Below are 22,115 nucleotides of genomic sequence, written 5' to 3'. Positions count from 1 at the left end.
TCAAGCGAGGTGTGGGAATGATTTCATCTGACTGTGTTGGTATCTGCATCTGAATTGATCACCTTGGGCTCCACATATAGTCAATAGGCAGAAACAAAGCTGCAATCCATCTGCCTGAAGGCAACTTTATAAAGGGGGGGGAAGCATGAATCTTGGTCTAGACTCCACTGCCTGTCATCACATCAACCGTAATAGGGGACCAGTATGACCAGCTCAGACAAAACCCTGTCTGTATTTATTTAACTGAATCTGACAGATGGTAAAGCCAAAATCATAATCCATTATCTGACCTAGAAGCTATAAGTAAAGTCTCTGATACGAGAAGTAGGCTGTTATCTGCTGGGCAGGCTGACCACAACACACATGTGACCAGCTATACATCGTTCTGTTTTGGGGGTGGGCTTGTACATGCCACTTTAGCCAACTTTGGAGGAATAGAGATAAGTCAGGAAAAGCCAGACCAGGATCAGCAGTACTAAACAGAACGTACAGATACTGGATCTCAGCCATCATTTGCACAATCGGCCATGGAGCCAGTTATATCCTCAGATTTCCCGAAGTGAAATACCCAGCACAGGAAATGAGATATGGGTCAGTAAACACGGAGCACTGGAGTCAGTGCCGTGTTAAAGATGGACGAATTCCCTCTCCCTCATTGGCATACTTAATAAAATCACCTGCTCAGTGCCTCATCTGGAGAATAAACTCCAACGATGCCTGGAAACAAATGTACTCCTTAAAGGGGGATCAGCATTGTGCTATAATAGAAAAGATTGTCTAATCACTCCATCAGTAATTACAAAGAACAGGATATCACTAATTAAAATGTGAAAGTGTCTTATGCAGGGTATAATAAAAAAGCGTAATTAACAATCAAAGGGGAAGCCACCACCTTGCCACCAATCTGCATTAGGTTACAGAAAATAATACTACTCAACTTGTGTACAGCACTTTTCATCTGCAGATCTGAAGGCACCCCTATGTGGGGAGGCAGGTATCCTCTGCCCCATTTTGTCACTAGGGAAGCCAGGCAAGTTTACACAAGCTGGCCAAGGCTTTGCAGCAGGTGAGTGGCAGAGTGCACTTTACCTTTTTCTGTACTTAGATGATGGTGAGAAAATTGTCAGCAGTTGAATGAGTGGCAATTTCAAGGATTTATTTTCTTTTTTTTTAGTGTATATATTTAGGAATGGGTAATTTGGCTAATATTTCAATATTAAAATGACCAGTGGGGAAGAAACTAGTCCTTGCCAGGACTCTAGAGTCTGTTTAATGATGAGCAGTATGTCCCATGTGCTTAAACAACAGCATCAGATGGTGATTTCCTGATGGGAGAGACAGTGAAATCACAGAGAGCAGCGAAATAAAGACACTCGCTGTTCTGGAGAGAGCAAAGCCATGAGTCACGTCTAAAATCACTGTAAGAAACCATTGTTTCCTTCTCTGCCATTATCTTTAAGTCACACTTTGCCAGGGACTGGGGGATGAACAGAGTGAAATTTCTCTCCGCTCTTCCTGTTTTCTACAAGCTTTTTCTAAGCCTGCACCACCGGTCACTACTGGTGATCAGGTACAGACCTGCGGGACCTCTGATGCACCTCATCTAGCTCTTTGCACACATCCAGGGGAGACAGACAAGAACCAGCTCAGTCCAGGTCCTTCTTCACACAACACGTTCATTGCAGCCATACACATTAACTGTTTGTGCTAGGTTCAGAGTGTAAAATAATGATGGCAAAGTCTGGTTTTAATGTAAGAAACATTTCCAGTATACAAAACCATTTGCCACCCTTCTGCTCCAAAATCCTTACTCCAAAATGCCCGAAATAGGACCTTGATTCCCTGACTCTGGTCTTTGCAGATGCCCTGAGAAAGGCAGCACTTTGATGACTTTCTGGAAAAAATACCAAGATTAAGAAAATCATCCCGGATCAAAACTAAGGGACTTTCCCAGCACACAATCCTGCTAGAGTGGGGGAGCTCCCTTCTCTTGTTTAGCTCTTTGGGGAGTCCCTTTGCTTGGTTGTGCTGGAGATAGGTTCTGTGCCTGGGTTAGGTTGGACTGAGAGCTTTGGTCCTGGTTTTGCTGAAGGCTTATTGGAGGCCTCCCAGCAGCACTAGAAAACATGGTATTTGCCACCTACAGATGAAAATAAATCAGGGCCTTGGCCCTACTCCCATGGTGAGAAGGAAGGCTAGGGGGATGACAGACGTGGCGGGGTGACGTCTGGAGAGGGGTGGATGCCCCGTGGGGTGCCGCTTCCCCGGGCTGCCCTGCTGGTGACCGCGTGATATTTTTTCCCTGCTCTCTTTGTTCCAGCTGATGCAGCAGCAAGCCGCGATCATGGCGTCGGTGGCGCAAGGTGGCTACCTGAACCCCATGGCAGCCTTTGCCGCGGCCCAGATGCAGCAGATGGCGGCTCTGAACATGAACGGCCTGGCGGCCGCACCCATGACACCAACCTCAGGTAAGGCCCCGTGCCGGCGCCCAGGCTGGAAGGCTTGGTGTGCACCCGGCGAGGAGGCAGTGGGACGGCAGCCTTCAGTGCGCCAAGCCCGGGGGATGCCAGCTCTCCGGCAACGTGAGCAGGTTGAGTCTGGCATCTCCACTGGTAGGACGAGCTGGGACATGGCTGGCTCCACGTTTGTGCCCAGTTCTGTCCCCATTGCATCCAGAGCTTGGACCTCCACTGCTTGCAAGCTTTTTGCCTCCAAGGAGCTCCACCTCTCAGCCCAAATACATGACAGGATCCATATTTGCCTGCTACAGAGGTGGCTTTTGGCCTGTAGATGCAGACGCTGGGTCCACAAGCGCTTTTTTTTGCTCAGTGCCCATTGGAGGCCTCCAAGCAGCATAAGAAAGTAACTCATAAAAAAGGCAGGGAGGGATTCATTAAGGCCCCAGATCTGGATCAGAGCCAAATCCAGATTTACCCATTGGATATGAGGATCCTTTCTTTGATGTCTCAGTCTGAGCTGTGGTGGAGGGCCAAGCCGTGGTGTTTAGTTCCAGATCTGCAATGTCCATGCGAGACCCAGAGGAGCAGCTCTCATGCACAGCATGGGCAAGAAGTCCTCCCTGCAGTCATTTAAAGATCTGGGGAGAGATAAACAATGGACATCAACTGAAATACCCCTGCTGGTACAGAAAGCTATCAAGAATATGAGTGCATGAGCTAGGCTGGGGTAGACTGGAAAACACCCTTCTCCTTCTCCTTCTCCTCATCTCCTCCTGGAGTTCTGAACTACAGCAGGAACAGACACAAAAGAGCAGTGCAGCAAAGGCAGGAAAAGCTGACCACATCCCACATGAGACCTGGCAGAACACATTGGTTGCCAGCTTCTCCCTTGATGGGTGTCTGTTGAAACCTCACCCTTGCTGGTGATGGCCATCAGAAGCGAGGAGTAGAGCAGACCACTTCTTTTTGTCTGGAAGCTTCAGAATGCTTTAGGCCCCCAAGTTGAAAAATATTAATTATCCTGTCTTTGTGCCTTGGTTTCCAAGCTTGAGGAGTCAGGATTAGCAGGGGTGCTAAAGGTGTCTTTGTGAGTCTGGCATTATATTTAAAAAGGGCATTGGAGTATCTGAGCGACAAGTATTAACAGAAGTGCAAAGCATGGCAGAGAAGGACAGTGGGGGAAGGAGCTCTCTGCAGCAGTCAGGGGCCGTATGCAGACACTTGAGAAGTGACGAAGCCGGCAGAGCATCTTCCAAATGGCATGAGTAATCCCCCAGTGACCTATGTTGGTTTATAGATGCACAGGGTGTCAGTGCTAGTGCTTCACAGCCAGGCTAGCCAAAGATAAACAAAATAAGGCTTGTGGTGAGATGCAGTATCTTTAACGAACGAGACAAACTGTGCCTTTGACATAAGCCTTTCCCCCAGGGTGAAATAAAAGGACAGGAGGTATTCAGGGAAGATCCCTGATGCTACTTGCAATGCAAATATTTGATAAGAGGGGCTCTGGCTTCCAAAGCAAAGAGATTGGTAGTCCATGAAGGGTTACCAAGATCTGGCTAAGTTGTGAGGAGTTACAGGAAGCCCATGCTAGCAGGTGGGTTGTATAATTCAGGGAACAGAGAATTAAGCTGGGGGTGGAGAACAGGCTTTCCTGGGGCCTGAAAAACAAGGAAATCATTTGGGAAAGAAGTCAAGGAATCTGCAGGGCCGGGAGTAGTCATGCAGTGGTCTGGAGGGACATAACAGCAGGGATGTGTGTACATACGGCAGGGCAGCAGCTGGGGAAAGCTGGACGAAACCACTGGAAGAAAGAAATAAGAATTTGGAGAGCTTGGCAATATACCGCTGACTCAGGGGGAGGAGCAGCAAACTCGCCAGTGTATCTGCAGAGGGCCGTTTCTGAGGGACAGATTGGGACATAAAGGTCTCATGGGTGATGCCGGTTGTACCTAGTGAGCAGCACCAGGATGGGACTGTGGTTGGAGTGACACAGGATAGCAATGCCCTTATGTGAACCTGAAGCATCAAGCTGGTCTGGGAAGGACCAGCTTGTCCAGGGGTTGGGGCGAGGGGTAGGAGAAGTGAGTTGTGCCTGAATGGGCCAGGGGTGCAGGTAGTGCTGAGCAGAGCAGGACCTGGGCCTGCTACAGAGGGGAGTGAGGAGAGGACAGAGGCAGCTTTATTGCTGAACAAGGTGGAACCCATGGCAGCCCTGGAGCAGGAAAGGGCCTGTTGATAGACTAACCAGGAAAGATGCCTTGTGGCTTAGAAACACTGGACGGCAGGGAATTAAGGCACCTCAGCAGTGTAGACTTGGGACCATTCCTAAAGCATCAAGATCTGTTAACCTCTGTCGGCCACAGAAAATGTCCCTGTTCACACAGAGCTTTGCACCTCTTTGCAACCTGTAGCTGGGAATAACGTCAGTGCCTATGGGGACTGATACCTATCTTTCCCTTTGCTCATATTAGAAAATGAGGGAGAAAAAAAAGGAAGGAAGGAAGACAGGAAGGAAGGAAGGCAAGAAAGAAAGAGATCTTGTTCCCTACCAACTTATGGATAGCCAAGGAAAAGCACTCGACTCAAAAATCTTACACCATACATTTCAAAATATATGTTTACACAATGTTAAATATATAAACAACAAGTCGATGGAGCTACTGCAAATCCAAATAGAAAAGTGGCTTAATTATATGTGCACCCTATAAACCCTCTGCTGGAAAGATTATCATATTTGCATTAGCTAGATTTGTTTTGTGTTGGTGGGAGCAGAGAGAATGTCAAACAAAGAATGCCTGGAATTCAAATGCTCTCAGGGCCTGAAAAGCTTGAATCCAGGCTGTGGTTTGTGATGGCCCCACCACAGAAGAACACAACCTCTTTTGCATATAGAAAAGTCTTGAGAATGAGTGAGTTCTGTGGCATAGGTGTGTAAATATCAATACAACAGCCGAGTTGTGTGCCTGCCATGATATCCCAGCTCTTCTTTTGTGCAAGTTCTGTATCTCTTCTGAGGTGCCCCATGCCCTTTAGGGACTATTAAACTCTCATTGTCAGAGTATGGGCAAGGAAGGGTCATGGTCTTTACATGCTTTCCAGAGCACCCATGACTGGTCATTACTGAAAATACAATGCTGGGTTGAATGACCCCTTGACGTATTTCATGCCAATAGATTTTGCACTCTTCCTAGGATGTAATTTCAATCATGGAACCTATGCACTTCAGCACTGTTGCGTTGTCAAACTGAATGAGTAGCTTCCTCATGACAAACCTCTGTAATGGGTTGTGGAAATGTCCATTCACAATTATTCCTTGGGTGAAATGTTTAGACTTTGAAATGACTCTGTGTATTACTGCAACACTCACAAAGCTTGTGATAAGATGCATAGAAATTGTGTTTCAAATATGTCTGAGCAGGCAAGACTACAACACTAGCAGTGATTCCTGAGTAGCCAGGAGATATTTGAAGCCTTACATGAATTCTCCTGCTGGCTTTTGTTAGCATTCAGAAAGCCAAATGGAAAATGATCATTCTGTTTCATAGCAGGATTTCCAGTCATTGAAGTATATCTTTGTTCTGACTTGGAATGAAAATGAAACATTTCAAAGTTCTCTGAAAAAAAGGCATTAGAAAAAGAACTTGGAGATTTGAAAAAAAAATCGTTTTGATCTTTTCTAAGCGGAAGGAAAATTGTGCTAGAAAAAGGACACTGGTAACCCAGAAGTCCTGGAGGCACTGAAGACACTGGCTGAGCATAGTGCCTTTGTGCTGGTATCTTCAGGCCTCTTGGGTCTTCACCTCCCTTTGAGTCTACAAAGCAAGCTGTAGGAGCCAGAACTTGCTTCTCCTGCATTCCTAATCCAGCTGGTTTTCTGTTCTTCCCATCACCATGAGAGTGGGTTCCTCAGAACATGACCATGAGTTCACGCTGATGAGTTCCCAGGACACGGGAACTTCAGGAGTCTTGGATCCAGGCACAACTACCAGACTAGAAACAGGATTCATATCACTTAACTTTAATCATCTGCAAGTTAGATGTTTAGCTTAAGATAGCCTTTTGGCTTGCCTGCATTCACAGGAGAGCAGCAGGTAGTCCCAGAGGATAATTTCAGACCATGATAACTTTATGCCGTCTACTGGCATTTTGAAAGTTCCCCATCAAGAGTCGCGTTTAGGTCCCACAGTTTTCTTCAATTGCAAGGATGTTAATTTAACAGCTCTAAAGGTTCAGTGCAAGTGTTTGCTATAAGCTGGGGGAAAAGTGGGTCTGTGTAGTTTTATGGTGGCAACCCCATCCTATGACCATATGTACTATACCACTTAGTGTTAACTGGGTGGGGGGGCTAGTAATGAAAGTTCATTTGGTCTTCCTTCCTTCTCTCCCCCCTCCCTCCATGCTCTAAATCTGCATCTGGTATAGCTGGAGCAAGATATCTCAACCTGGGGATATAGTCCACAACTGGCAGGCACCACTGCCATTTGCTTTCTGTGGTGGCATTGTGCCAGTTTTACTCCAGCTACAGATCTGACCTCTCCAGGGGTTTTCTTTATAAGAAAAAAATTAAAGAATTGTGATGAATATGCCTAAACTTCCTTATGCACACACAAAACAGCAAGCACAAATCCCTTGCTGCAATTTTAGAAAAAAATGACTTACATTGTCTATGCAAATAGAGGAGAGATCCAGAAAAGCAACTGAAATTTAAACTAGCCTTTGTGATTTGCAAGCTGATGGCATATGCTAAGAGCATTGCCTTTGGACTCTGGTTGCCACCACTGGCTCCCTGCACCTCCACAGAGGACATTTTTAAAGGCCAACACCATTTGAATAAGAAAAGGGGAAGCAGTAGCTTGTCTGTTCAGGGTATCAGAAATGAGCTGAAATATTTTCTGCTTCCTGGGCTACTCAGATCAGAACACATTAAGACAAAAAGCTCAAGAATCTGTGTTGGCTCTTTTAAAGCACCAGCACAGATTTAAACAGTTGTTAAAGCATGTTATTGGACTGACCCATCATCGAGCACTGCTATGGTGAAAAAAATTTCTGCAATCGGTTTAAAAAAGGGGTTCTTGCACAAATGGTACTTTCAGCCAGTAATATACTGTGACACAGAAACATATTATCGAAGATAAGGTGGGGAAATTTTTAACTTCACGCCTAAAGCTGGCAAGAGAGAAACATCATTTGATAATTATCGAAAATTTATTTTTGGTCCCAAAAATATCCTGAATATGTTGCTAGAAGAGCAGAACGTCCAGTCATTATAAAAATACGTAGGAGAAGATGATAAGATAGCAGAGGATTCAATTGTCCCCTCAGAATTTTAATGATTTTTACCAGTGGGTAATAGGCTCCTGCCCAAAACATAAAGATAAGGGTTACTGAGGAAATACATTATTGCAGCCCTTCCCCACCTCGGATAGGGGGATGCGATTCTATGAAAGAAACAAATCTAGCCCAAATTTTGCCTCTATTGACTGGGAGATCTCATCTAAAACTCTACTAAGTGAGGCTTGGGCCAAACAGCAAAGCTAAAAAACCTATCACTGGCTGCCTTTAGGCTACAAATAGACCTGCCAAAGTTGTTAAGATGCTGAAGAAGTTCAGAGTAAAGTTATACATGAGACATATACATGAGAGAGTGCAGACAGACAGCCCACAAAGCTGACATCTCCAAAGAGAAACTGAGATGAGCTGTTGTAGAAAGGTGGGATTTAGGGTTTGCCTTTGGTGCTAAATGACATCTAGGAAAGAAATGTCACATTGTTTAGCAATTAAACAGGGCATAGTCCAGGGAGAGTGTTGGGGAGGAAGAGGGATATTTCTGCTGTATTCCATTGCTTGATGTCAGCTGTAGTCTAGAGACAATGATCACCAAACAAAAGCTTCATTCTGTTGAAGAAAGTTTTGCAAGCTTTTCTCATGTAAAGTGCTTTCCAACTAGAGTAGCAATGGCAAGCCTGGCCTATGACAGTGCACGTAGTCCTTTTCTCTGTGAGACAGTTTTGGGTAGTCCTGAGACTTATCCTTTCTTGCGTTATTAGAAGGCCTCCACGTGGTGGTGACAGCAGTCATGTCAATAGCTTTCTCTACCTAGTTATTGCCTCCAATACTCACCAGCTCTGGTTTTGTGTTCTCCCCACTTGCAGGTGGAAGCACGCCTCCTGGCATAACTGCACCAGCTGTGCCTAGCATCCCATCTCCAATTGGGGTGAATGGTTTCACTGGCCTCCCGCCGCAGGCTAATGGGCAGCCCGCCGCAGAAGCTGTGTTTGCTAATGGCATCCACCCTTACCCAGGTAAGCCAGACCACTGCCATGCCCACAGCCTGCTCCTTCAATCTGGGTTCACTCTAGCATTGGTGCTACCTCTTGGCCAAGGGTTGGGGTCCATCTCACCTGACTGCAGGTGTCTAAAAGTTATACATTTAAACCTGGATGACAGGCATCTAGGCTGTGTCAGGGATGGAAATTTCTCCTACTGAAGAATGCAGTGATCATCTGCTGTATGCCAGAAAAACTTGTCTAGTGAATACAGTCAGGACACCCAGTATCTTTTGCTATAGCTAAGATTTGAGCTGGGACCTGACCAGCCCATGCTGGCACATCTCCCAGGTGGACTTCATAGGAGGTTGCTCTTGGCTAGTCTTGAAGGAGCAGTGCTAAGCCTGTGCCCCCAGAGGATTACCATTTGCATCTCTTAGCATCCACCATCAGTAGCTCCCTCTGGAGTTCATTTGCAGCCTGTGGGATCTGGGAGGGGAAGTCCAGAGCGGCTGCGTGGCTGCTGACCTGAACTGCTCTGTGCCGCAGCTTGCACATGCAGGCAGCAGGGGTTGGTCCCTGAAATGCTGACTGCACCCAATCCCTCCACCTTACCGAGACTGAAGTTCCTGTCACATAGCCACAGAACAGTTTCAGCATCACCTTTTTGGGGCATGCCACTGCACAACTGCTTCTAGGATTCAAAGATTGTGACTAGCTCAAAAGATGCCAGAGGATGACTTTTCAAGCCCCGGCAATCAGGAATGAATCAGGGTCATTAAAGGATACACACCTACACCTATACCAATACTTATATGGACACTGTGAGGCTGTAGTCACCAAGAGCTCAGGAATTCACAAGGCCTTAATGTGCACCTCCATTTTTTCAGGGGCCTCAGGATTTGAGATACCCATTTACAGCTCCCTCCTCCAAGCTATACTTCTGCTAGGAAGACATTCCTTACCATTGGGATACACATACTACTAATAATATAATAATACTACTAATAAAAATGTAAATACACTTTACTAATTGATCCTAGCCACCAGCTGGCAAAGGAGTATTTTACCCTGGGGCACTCATAGATTAATCTAGTCTGTTAGGAAATCAAACACTGAATCAGATACTCCAGCCAAAAAGCCTGAAAAAAATCCTAGCGAAAAAAAATTCTTTCCATGTCAGCCAGTCCTGAAGAACTCAGAAGATTCAACATCACTGGGGATTTTACGAGCTACAGGGGAAAAATAATCACAGAAATACAAAAATCTTACCTAGCTACTGCTCAGACAATGTCACTAAAAGAGCTGTGAATGCAGCAGAGGAAAGCCCAGAAATAGCAAGAGTATTGAAAAAAATAGCTGTTTATCATTCTCCCTGTCCCCCACCTTGTAAACATTTAGTCGTGAGTTCAACTTTAAGCAGAATTGAAATCAAGGGATTTACTGTGCTAAAAGTTAGGCATGTGTACACATTTGTAGCAGCTTAGAGCCCTAGTAAGACACTTCAGTATATGGCACTTGATGGATGTACAGAGCCTGTGGCAGATGAGGTCTTTGAAATAGCTGGGATTCTTAGAAACAGAAGAGGGATGGGAGGGCGGCTCTTGGCAGCTTATGGAGGCATCAGAAATTGCAGGATGCCTCAGTGTGTTCAGTGAACTCAGCCACAGTAGCAAGAAAGCACCCATTCTTTAAGGTTATATAAATGTATGCATCTGTTCATCTATCCATCTAAGTATCTACCTGTTTGCCAGTCTATCGTCTATCTGTTTATCCATCTATTTCCATGTCTATCTTTTTTTCTTGTTTATCTGGCTCATTTTTGTTAATCTTCCATGATACATTACTATAGATATCAGAGAAAAGATGATCTTTCCAGATGAATCTTAATGACTTGAGCTTTTGTTACCATCTCCAAATTCCCCACAGTGTTAAGAAAGGTTTAAGTATTTCATCTAAGATTATATAAAACTCAGTGGCCTGAATCTGATTCTCTTTGAGTTTTGGAGAAACTTAGCCAGCCAGCAATTCACCATTAAGTCCCTGCATAAACACCAACAGCCTAACACACCTGAAAGGTGAAAGTCATCCTTGCTTCACTTCAGGAGTTCTGGTGGTGAGCTAAAGTATAACGTTTAATTCACCAAGTAATGGGCCAAATCTTGTTATAGAAGATTTGCAAGATCGGGCCTAGGAAAACTGGCTCCTTGATACAGTTTTATAATCATCAGACCTTTCCTTGGCAGCCCAAGCAGGACAAAGTTTCCTTCCAAGCTCCAACTTGCCAGCTATGGACCCTCTGGGTGGATGCCAGTCTGCAACAAGGCATGCTAATTACATTTCCTGGGATGGTCCACATTTTATTTTGGGGAACAGGCATGAGGAAAGAATTGAGACTCAACAAAGCTTAAAGAATGTCAAGACTTGAGGCATCCAAACATTTTTATTTTACCTAGAAGTAATCCATAGATGTCTGCCCCAAGGCAAAGAGGCTCATTTCTGCAGAGAAAAAGCTAACATCCACAGTTTGGTTTGTGTAAAGTTTGGATTTATCTAGGCATGTCTTCAGCAGTACACTGGTCTTTCCTAGTGCTCAGCTTCCCCATGGCTTACTGGTGTCTTAAGTTATAGCAGAAGTATAGAGGGAACGGTGGTAGGCCAAACACTGACCTCTCATTTTACTTCTGCCTGTCCCCACTAGCAGTGAAACCCTGAAATCAGGCTCCTTTGTAGCAGGTTGGGTGTTGGACGTGTCATATGTTTGTTCCATTTTATTCTCATCCCTTCTCATGAACATTTATGCACTCTCCAAAACTTTACTCCTTGCCACAGGCTTTATTGAGGCCTCAAGCTTAGCAGCATTAAAAAAAAAAAAAAGGATTAGACATTTATATGGATAATGAGAACATCCACAGTCACATTAGACTGGATAAAAATGTAGAAAGGACACAAGCCTTCATGCTTTATAATATAAGCCAGCCACTAATTGCTTGGGGTTAGAAAGAAATTTTCATCACTGGGCAGCTTATTCCATCATTGTTCATTATGGTATTTTTTGCAGTTTCCTCCGTAGCATCTGATATTGGCACTGCCCTGTGGTTCTGTGTGTCTGCATTTCTAAATGCAAGTGTAGAAATAAAATATTAAAGTTGAGTATGCAATTGCACTAACACTATAGAGGAGAAAAGAACATACTGGTCCCCATCCCAAGTCAGCATCTTCCAAACAACTTTTATTATATATCTCTAGCACTAAAAGCGGACAAGACTGCGTCAGTATAATGTACATAACTATAGTCTTGCTATGGTTATGAGGCCATACATTGTTTAATGCCTGAATTTTGCTCTCAGATACTCTTTCATACTCCATAAAAAACTCAAATGTGGATTCAGACCATTATATAGAGCAGCAAAATGTGCTTTGTTTCCTGAAAATAACAAAACAGGAAAATCAAAATCTATAGAGGCATGACATCCACATCATTCAGACCCAAATAAATCCCATTAATTGTACAATTTGTCTACGTATCCACCTTTGTATGTAGATATGATATTTTTGATGTTGCATTTAAATGACTCCGGAATGCCACAGTTTTGCAGTCTAAAAGCAGGTTCTTATCATGTAGTTGTATTTGTCCTGTATTTTCACTTGCTTTTTTTCTGTCTTCTCCTGTGCTCCTTTTTAAGATTTCCCTTGTCTGAAGCAGGGGCATACACAGTATCATTTCAGTCAGACTACTAATGACCTATGGCTTTGGGGCAAAGGCTACTCTTGTAGGTCAACCACCCCTACTTACCAAGTCCCTGTTCACAGCCCCAGTTCTTGCAGGAATTTAGCGTTTGTGTGGCTCTGGCTGGGCTACAGATCCACATGGTACCACTAGAAAAACATTCCTTGCAGGCATACTCTTTGTAAGCCATGCTCTCACCCTTTCCTGGCCTGGCCAGCACATAACGCCTCGCTTTGCACTTCTTGGCAGGGACAGAAACACAACTGAGCAAATATTTCCCCTCCCACTAGTCTGAGCCCCTTTGGTGACTGGCCTTTTGGTTTATTAATGTCTGCCCTTTAGTCTTTCAGCTTGTAGCACTATTGAACATGGCAATATGTCACAGCACATAGTGGGGACAAGGAGCATAATCTGTTGTGCCATGATCTTGTGAAGCACTTTGCAGCAGCGCAAGAGCATTTGCCGTTTCCACGTGAACAATGGTAGCAGGGATTGCGCTCTTCTGCCAAAGCTTCCTAGCTGCCAAGAAATCATGCCTCTCTTGTAACAGCTTATGGCATGTGATAACAGTGGCTACCTTCTGCACCATTTTCTGTTGTGTCTCATGCGATTAGCCCTCTGCTTTCTGGTAATGGGTCCTGTCCTTACTGGATTCCTTCAGGAGGGACTTACCGAAGGGCTTGCTGCAAAAATAATGGCTCTCCTGGGAAGGGAAGGAGAAGGAGGAGGTCAGAAAACTGGGAGCACAAGGGGTGGCAAATGAAAGAGAGAGACAGGAGTGGATGTCATAGGATTAGGGACTCGAAATGAGGGAACCAGAAGGGGAGATGGAGCAGAGCACACCCTCAGCATCCAGAAACCAGGGAATGCTGCTCTGTGGTCTTCTGCCAGTGACGTGCCCACAGAAGGAATTAGAAATAGACCCCACAGTGTCCAGAAACCTCCAAACAAGCTTCCTCCTCATGGGCCAGGCTAGGGGATGTCCAGCTTGACCAGAGCCAGGGATGAACGAGGTGGTCTGACAGCTTTATGGAGCCTTGGATGGGGAGTGCTTTTCAGCACACTGGTTTCTTCAATGCATTTAGCCTGCGTTGTTCCTGAAACAAAAGAAGAATTTCATCTGTTGTTCATAATCCCTTTAAACGTGCTGTCTCATTCACTCTTCTCAGGCACAGACACAGTGGTACTGTTTCTGGCTGCCCACCACTGCCAGGAATAGCTTTATAATTCCTCACATGTATACACCTCAGAAGACCCTGGTTACAGGTTACAGAAAGGGTATGTCTGGGCTAAAAGACAGCAAGCTTCCACTTTGTACCCTGCTTTGAGGTCCAGTCCTCTCTAGGGAGGACTAGCTGTCAGTATGAACAGGCAGTCAGGCCTTGATGCCCACATGTTTCCAGGCCACCACTGAGACTTGCAGGAAAGGTGTCCCCCATGGGTGAATTCTTGCACTGTAGAAACTCGTGTCTTAGGAACTGAACCGAGACCATCAGTTCATTTTCCCTGCATCAACAAAGAGCTATCAGGCAGGAATCAATATCACCCATTGCCAGCAGAGACAGGATTCAAACTCCATCTGTAATTATCATCATTACCCAAGCTAATTTTGTAGGGGAGGAGTTGCTGGAATGCTAATACGACAGCCTTGTCTATTACCTTGTCAATTAGCTTGCAGGGCTTCGGATGGTCCTGTGACTGTTCTGGACCCGTCGGTCGCAGGATCAGTCCTGATCATGATAGATACCATCAAGTGGCATAGGGATAGATATCAACGAGTGGCAGTGGGCATCCTGAAAGATGCCAGATAAGAAGAGCATAGAGAGGAGGTGAATCAGATGAACAGAAAAAAAAGTGACCTCCCTGCATCAGTAGAAGGTCTAGGAGGAAAACCAAGCGCCAGAGCATTCGGTCCAGTTACACACAATGCCTTAGAAATCTTCCTGGCTCAGAGGCCCCAAGGCTAACTTACTTGCTACAGGAAAACTTTGGCTTCATTGTGTTTGTCCACCCTAAATCCCTGGGTGAGCACTTTCCCTTTCATATTCTATATCAGCAGTTCCAAAAATGCAACAGTGAACACCTAAAACATCATTATGACTGGGAAGCATTTATTTGACCCATTTGTAACAATCTGCCATGTGCCATAAACCACGCTTTACTGGTAAAATAAATAAGTGAAGGAATGCAGTCATTAAAAATATAATAACAAGTTGCCATCTTCAACTGTTGTCTAAGCTACTTTAATGATGCCATGTACTTCCAGCGCTCATGCAGCAGCCATAATGAATGATGTCGCTTCAGGCATTTGGGGGAGCTTTTCCAAAGCCAGAATATTTTCTCCTCTGATCTGGAAGAAGGTGTAAATACAAAGCAGGCATTGTGCTAATGTTTTCAGAAGCATCTAAGTGAGTTAAGACCTTGAGTTTTACTTTCAAAGGTGACTTAAGCTAAGCTCCCTGAAAATACGGAGTTAAACACCTTAATAGCTTTTAAAACCTCACCCTGATTTATGTGTTTACAGGCTCAGGTAAAGGGAGAGAAGTGTGGTCCTGACTCTGCTGTTGAATTAGTATGTCACCTTGGCCAACCACCTGCACCTTTCCACATTTCTGATTCTTCCATGTCTTTCTCACTCTGTCCCGTGGAAACTCTTCATGGCCAGACATGTCTCCTATTCTGTGTTTGCACAGCACCCATCTCAGCAGGGCCCTCATTAGGGATGGGCTCAGAGGCAGAACTGTTAAGAAAATAATAGAGATAATCCTGATTCCAGGGATGATTTGTATTAATTTCATTGTAGGCCCATTTATTCTTTTAAACAAGCATCAAAAATAGCTGGGGATGCTACAAAAGGGCTTCTCCAACCCACAGGAAAGAGCAGTGGGCACAAATGTCCTGGACTTCATGGCTCTCTTGATGTGTATGGAAAGAGACAATAGGACATGTCTTTCACTGTGTGGTTCCAGCCCCTGTATGGCAAAACGAGACTATAAAACACAGGATCGGTCGTTTTCTGCCGGATCAGCACATTCTTTCTGTTATTGCAGTTATTGTTGTGTCTGAATACCTAATTAATTACAACAGTAAACGCTGGCTTCTTTAATCACAGCATCAGCTGTCCTAATCAATCTTAATAATATGGAATCTGTACTATGGCACCCATGAATTTTAATCTACATAAATTTCTTAAGACCTCTCGCAAGCTTGTTGTACGAAATGATATAATTATGGATATAGATTAGGGCTGTAGAGAGTGATTTAAATTGGATTTAAGGAGAAGGTGAATAGAGCCCTCCCACTCCGCTATTTATTTATTTATTTTAATCCTGGCCTTCACACAGCTTTCATTTTTTTACTATCATTATTTTATTTCCCCGCTCCAAACAACTAATGCTGCCTCTCTTTGATCGCTCTCCTCCCCTACCAACCCTCCCAGAGGTTACTGTGGCAAAGCTGCAATTCCTGGGAGAGGTATAAAATGCCTAAGGGATTGAGAGAGGAATGAATAGATGGGGCAGAGCTGTGGATTCAGGCAATAGCACATAGTTGTAGACCCATACAGGGAGCAGAGCTGCAAAATAGAGTGAAATAAAATAGATGGAATAAAACACATCCTCTCTGTCAGGAACTGTGTAGTCCTTAAAAAGTAAGGGGTAGTGAGGATATCATATTGCTGTAAAGGTTGCTGACTCCTTCCACCAAAGTGAAATCCCAGGGTGTTTTGGGAGCCCGAAATGTGCCAGGGCCTGCTTTTGTCGCTTGGAGGAATCAGCCCCCCAAGTTTCGGAGAGCGTATTTCCTTGGTTTGCTTTTACCCCCAAGTTGGGACAGTAACACCGCACTGTAGACAGAATCTCAATCCATATCCCACCAAGAAAAATGGAAAGCCCCTGCTTTGATGCAGTGGGAACCAGCTCAGGCACTAACCATCATCCTTTTTCTCCACTGCTTCCGCTGACTTCAGTGCAGCTCCTCCTGATTTACACCACTGAGCACCACGGCAGACTCCAGCTCTGCTGTCCTACAACGATTTTCACCTGGGGACCCACATAACAGCTTACTTGCAGACGCTGTAACTGGGTTACTGGCATTTCAGGAGGAATTCTTTATAGAACATCACTTAAACTGATTTTATTTATTTTTTAACAACGTGCTTCATTCTGTCACCTCCATCCTTTTATTCTTTGACAGAAGCTAAATGCTGGCCCTAACACCAGCTGAATGCCCCTTTAAAAAGTTGGACTTCAAGCTACAGTTGTATGAGTAATAAGAAAGCTTCCTGGTGTTAATTTTAAAGCACTGGTATTTCATGCTGACTTGGGAAATCATCCTTGGTTTTTGGCATCAGGCAGAGGATTCGGAAAGTGACATTAATGGATCTACTTTCTTTGAAGGACTTGGGAGTCATTTCTTGACTTCTGCCTAATGAATAAGTGCTGCCTTCGTTAAATTTATATTTATGGCCATAGAGTAGGTCATTGGCTCGTTTTATGTCTCCAGGTTTATGGAAGGTTATCTGCCATGGTCACCTTGTGGCATCTTGGCCAGGATCATCTTGCAAAGAGACGATTGTATCTAAGCAGGATTTTTCCCATGGAGATATGGAAATTATCAAATTAATATCGAGGCAATGTCCAGGGATAAGGCTCTTGCCCTGAGCTGCCAAATGAAGTTACTATTAGCATCTGTTTTCACAGCACACCTTTAGTTTGCCCTGGCAAGGCCAGATCCTTGGCTTCTGTAAAGCGGCAAAGCTAAACTGACTTTAGCAGGGCTGATGTGATTGATACTTGTCTGCTGGTCTCTCAGGAGCCGCTGGACTTTTTTCACTTCACTAACTGATCCTCAGTGTGTACGTTACATCACTTTCAATCTCTTAAATGTCTGTATATTGGACATAAGATCTCCAAGAACTGACCACAAGGAAAGCTATTTCAAGTGGTATCTATGGGCACATTTACATAGATAGTTGCTAATACATCCAAGGTCTTTTGCTGATGTTATAAGTTAGAGTCATGCTAGTTCTGGTCCAGATGTCCCCACAGATGCATTATGATATCCTTGTCCCTAAACTAGTATCCCCTGCATGCCCATTGCTCTTACCAGGCCTTACTCAGCTGTATAGCTCTGGGTCACAGCAGACTTATACTCCAGCACAGACAGCACACAGAGGAGCTGAGGTCTCTCTGCAGCCCTGTCTACCCCTATTATCTATGAAGGTGAACACTGTTTATTGGGAATGCCGATGAGAGGATGGGTAGCAGGAATAAGGAAGTACTATTATTATATGTGTGTGCATGTATGTATGATTGGCTGGGCTTTTTTGTAAGGTGCATGACCGTTTGTGGAGAACAGCAGTCACACTCTTAAAAAGGATGCTGGAAAATTCACAGGTATTCAGAAAAGAGTTAAAAGAAATACACACAGTGCGGAAAGTTTATACCACCTCTGAATTAGGTCTGTCATTTTCCAGGGCTCTCAGATCCATTACTTGTTGCCACACTAACTTCAGCTAATATTTGCAGTAACAGAGATGGCATTTCAGTTGGATGGGGAGAAAGAACGACTATTATTAAAAAAGGAGGCTGAGACAGGGTCACACGACTACCGCAGCTAAGCATGAAGGCCACAGGGGTCTGAGGCCTCAGTTCCACATAGATAGGATACCATATTAAAAGATGTGTATGCTGTGGAGAAATAAAGCGACCTTCCTTCATGGTCGCTTGTGCCAAGACACAGAAATAATTCATGTCTCCCCACCACTTTGAATTTTAGCAAGTAGTTTGCTCCAGCATACAGTCATAAGCAATCCCTGGGGAAGGTTGGCTCTGGATCACGAGCCCCTCCTGCATCTGAGCCCTTACTGAACTTCACAAAGGTCATTAGTATGTAAGCAGGCTGTCACTTTACTGAACACAGCGTGACCACAACTTCCTCAGATGTGTAATCTGTGTCTTGAGATTTCTAGATCTATACCAGCCGTTGGCTTCATCCACACTACAGCTGGAAGCACATGCTGGGGTACCCAGCCGGCCCTGGAGTCTGTGTCTCTTCACAGTCTGTGTTGGCCAGCATAGGCACATACACTCATACTGAAATCATGTCTTTATTTGATAAGTAAACACACTCTTGGAGCTAAGGAAGCTGAGTACTTCGCTGAGCAAAGTCATCGCTTTTGTTTTTAAGAGCTCCCAAGTTAAATCCCTGCAGGTAGTGACTCACCATGACTGTCTTCCCAAACAGCCAAGGTAGGGTGTGAGACTATGAACAAAACACAGAGCCCCAAGCTGGGGGTTGCTGCCTGCCCGTGTGGTTTGGTGCTACAGTCCAGAGATGCTCTCTGGATGATACTAACCACAAAAACCTTGCATCTTCTTTACCTTTGACTAAGTGATTCCCAGGTTGGATTCAAACATGACTGAAATCAGGGAGGAGTCTTTCCACTAACTTGCCTATGTCGAGAGCCAGGAGAAAATTCTCTGTGTGATCTGGGGCACAAAACAGTCTCCCAAGAGAGGGACACACAGTTAGATAATACCCTTGCTGACAAGTCCTAAAGGCCCAGGAAAATAAGGAACTCTAAAAGCTTTGTGTGGGAGGAAAAAAGGCTCCATTTAGAGGCCTGTTGTTCCCACTGTTTAAATAAAGTATTTGCCCAGTTTTAATATTTAATCTTAAAAGTCAAAAAGGGTTTTCAGGGTAAACTTCCTGAGACGATTGGCTTGGTTACAATGAGCAGAATAAGGCTCAAAGGACAGGCAAGTTATCCACAGCTGGGGTAAGGAGTGTGGCTCTCCATTGAGTTAGGAAGCCTGGTTCAGTTTCTAGTGCTGCCACAAGGACAAGATGTGCCCCAGGACACCATCCAAATCATCCACATTATGCACTGCTCCTGGAGCTGCTAACACTGGTTCTGAAGAAGTAGTCAGTCCCACTGGGCTCTAATCCATTTGTAAAAGTCTAAGCCCAAAGCTGAGTACAGGAGAAAGGTGTTTAATTCAGAGGAAGGTTTTATTCTTATCCAAACCAAAATCACAAGAAGTTTTTGGTTCTCTCCAGAAAAGGTAGGGCCTGGACTCTCAAGCCCAGGAAGCCAGAGGTAAGACCAGCCACAGGCCCCAGAGGCAGTGAACTTGGCAGCTCCAGCACAGGGTCATTGGTGGTGAGTCTCTGAAGCCCCAAGATTTCACTAGATTGACTGAAACCCTGGGGCTGCTGACACCAGCTTGCAAAAGAGCTTGTCACATGGGCAGCATAACAGGGAAGAGCAGGTTTCTGTCAGAAACCCATCCAGAGGGACAGCCTTTCCAATTTTCAAAGGAATATCATTAAAATGGAACCAGCCCAATGACGCACTTCGACAAATTGGCACAAAATCTGCCAGAGGAAGAGGTACTTTCTCAGATTTTCTCTGACTACCCGTATTCTTCAAGAGCACCCAAGGGGATGAGCTATCATAATCATTGGGAGCTGGTGGTTTATCTGCCTCTTGAGACCTAGTAATGAAAGGAGCTACCTACTGTGATCATCATTTGAAGATTATTGTTGTCATAGCACCCTGTGGTCAGGACATAGACTCAGCTATATCCAGGAGAGTGGGGAATTTCCATGCACTCACAGCTAAGGCAAGAAAGCAAAAGAACCACGGTCGGATAGGGACTGCTCAATGACTTGTCCTCCATCAAAGAAGAGGCAGTCATTACTAATTGTCAGTGTGAGAAAGGAATGATCATGCCTAGATTCTAGCCTCAGCTTTTACGCTGCCTTTCTGCAAGACCTACAGATTGAGCAATGTCAGTGTGGAAACCTTGGAAGAAGCATTCACCAGCCATACTGCTATAAAGCCACAGGATGCCAGCTGGGTACTCTGCACCAGACTGCTTGCCCCGAATAGCCCAGTTCTCCTCCCACACTACCCTCCTAGAGAGCTGATTTGCAGTGTCTGAGAGATGTGACCTGCTGCTCCAGCTAGGCTAGCCTAGGGCAGAGAAAATGTCAACAAGCCAGGAAATGCTGTGAGTGCAAAGAATTAAACCTTTTCTTGAAAACAAGGAACTCTAGCAGGAGAGATGAACAGCCATGGCCCTGACTGTGTCCAAAATGTTTAACCCTCCCAGACACAAAAAGACCAAAATGCTGAAAAATCCAACTTCATCTCCTGAGCAGCAAAGAGAACTTCTTCCAGCTCTATAAACACAGGGGTACCACCAAGGAAGGGCAGATGCCATTGGCTCAGACACAGAAGATCATCCTGTTTACTTCAGACAGCAGTCCTATGGTTATCTTTCAAAGATGTGTCCCCTTTGACATATGTCCTGTCACCTTCCTCAGGAGTTATCTTCCACCTGACTGCACTTGGTCAGTTTTGGGGGTCCAAGTTATTAGGATACATTCTCCCAGTGGGGGCAGGAACTGACCTATCACTCGGCCATCCGTAACTGCACTTTTTTTCTTCATGAGCACTATGCTCAATGGTCTGTTTTAGAGGAAAATAGTTTTGAGTAGAGGTTATAAAAATGGAGTTTAATTATTGCCTTCTTCAAGAAGGCAGGAAAAAGTGGGAACAATTTTTGTATTTTGCAAGCATTTCTTCCAGTTTCCTTCAGCATTTACTCTTTAACAGTACTGCTTTGCAGTTCTGCTGTGCCTTCTCCACAGGCTTTAAAGAATTCTGCTCACATCCCTTTTCAATGAGGGAAAGTTCTTATAGTAATGCAGTGCTTTCCCATTTCACTCATAAACACACTGAGGGACTAGTCCTCAGAAAGTCAGCCAGGAATTCAGCCAACCACCTTCCAGCCTAAACCCAGGATCCCACTTGTTCCTTGCTGTGACTACCCCATCCTCAAAGTCCTTGTGATCTGCTGACCACCATAATCAATTGGCCTCTCCAAGACTTAGCTGGATAGCTGGGTTTCTCCCCTCCAAGTTAGTTCTTCTCACCATTCTTCCCTGTATTTTGGGAGATAAGTGTACTAGGAAACTTTGCAAGCTTCCATCACGATCATTGATATTTCTTGACATTAAGGTTCAAATGGGTAGTTGCATCTGCAGTAAAACACTGTGTCCATTTCTCTGGGTCTGTAATACTCATGGTTGCCAGTCTCTTCAGCACCTTGGCATGCAGTTAGTGTCTCTCCTTGGGTAGGTCAATGGCACCAGATTTTCTTCCAAGTGTACCTACATTTATATATCGTCCAAGCCCTTGCCTCCAGCCACACCTCCCTTCTTGTAGAAAGGAAGAAGGTGATGAGGAGGGGGAAAGTGGCAGCTCCCTAAGGGATCATCCAAAAAGTACAAAGCCGGAGGGACTGCATAAATGTAGAACTGTGCAGCACCAATAAATACAAATTAAACTCATAACAAGAAGTGAAATATTAGGGCCAAGGTGACATTTGGACTGGAGGTTCAGCCAAGCTTTACTTTAAATATTTTATTGCTGCAGATAAAGAAAGAGCTTATCCAACACATTTCTCTCTTTCTCTCTCTCTCCCCTTCTCTCTCCCTGTCAACCAAAGGGGAAAAGGAAGAAAAATCTTAACTAGATTTGGTTGTGTTGGAGCTAGACTTCAAAGTTTCACAAAAATAAACAGTTTTAGGGGGTAAATAGGCACACTTGTAAAGAGAGAAAGTTCACTTTGAAGCCAGAAAGGG

General features: G+C 44.7%; 1 protein-coding gene across 8 annotated transcripts in view; it reads left to right on the top strand.

The window, feature by feature from the left end:
• The window catches only part of LOC112982201 (CUGBP Elav-like family member 4), a 717,445-nt gene that overhangs the window by 636,363 nt on the left and 58,967 nt on the right, over positions 1-22,115 (top strand). For all 8 annotated transcript variants that reach the window (XM_026098419.2, XM_026098415.2, XM_026098417.2 and 5 more), the window contains exons 7-8: positions 2,321-2,468; positions 8,615-8,764. In XM_026098419.2, the coding sequence (XP_025954204.1) occupies positions 2,321-2,468; positions 8,615-8,764 (298 nt within the window). The remainder of the gene's footprint in view (positions 1-2,320; positions 2,469-8,614; positions 8,765-22,115) is intronic.

Source organism: Dromaius novaehollandiae, chromosome W (assembly GCF_036370855.1).
Source record: "Dromaius novaehollandiae isolate bDroNov1 chromosome W, bDroNov1.hap1, whole genome shotgun sequence".
Taxonomy (NCBI): Eukaryota; Metazoa; Chordata; class Aves; order Casuariiformes; family Dromaiidae; genus Dromaius; species Dromaius novaehollandiae.
The sequence above is the reverse complement of the archived record's forward strand: the minus strand, read 5'-3'. Positions and strand labels throughout refer to the sequence as shown.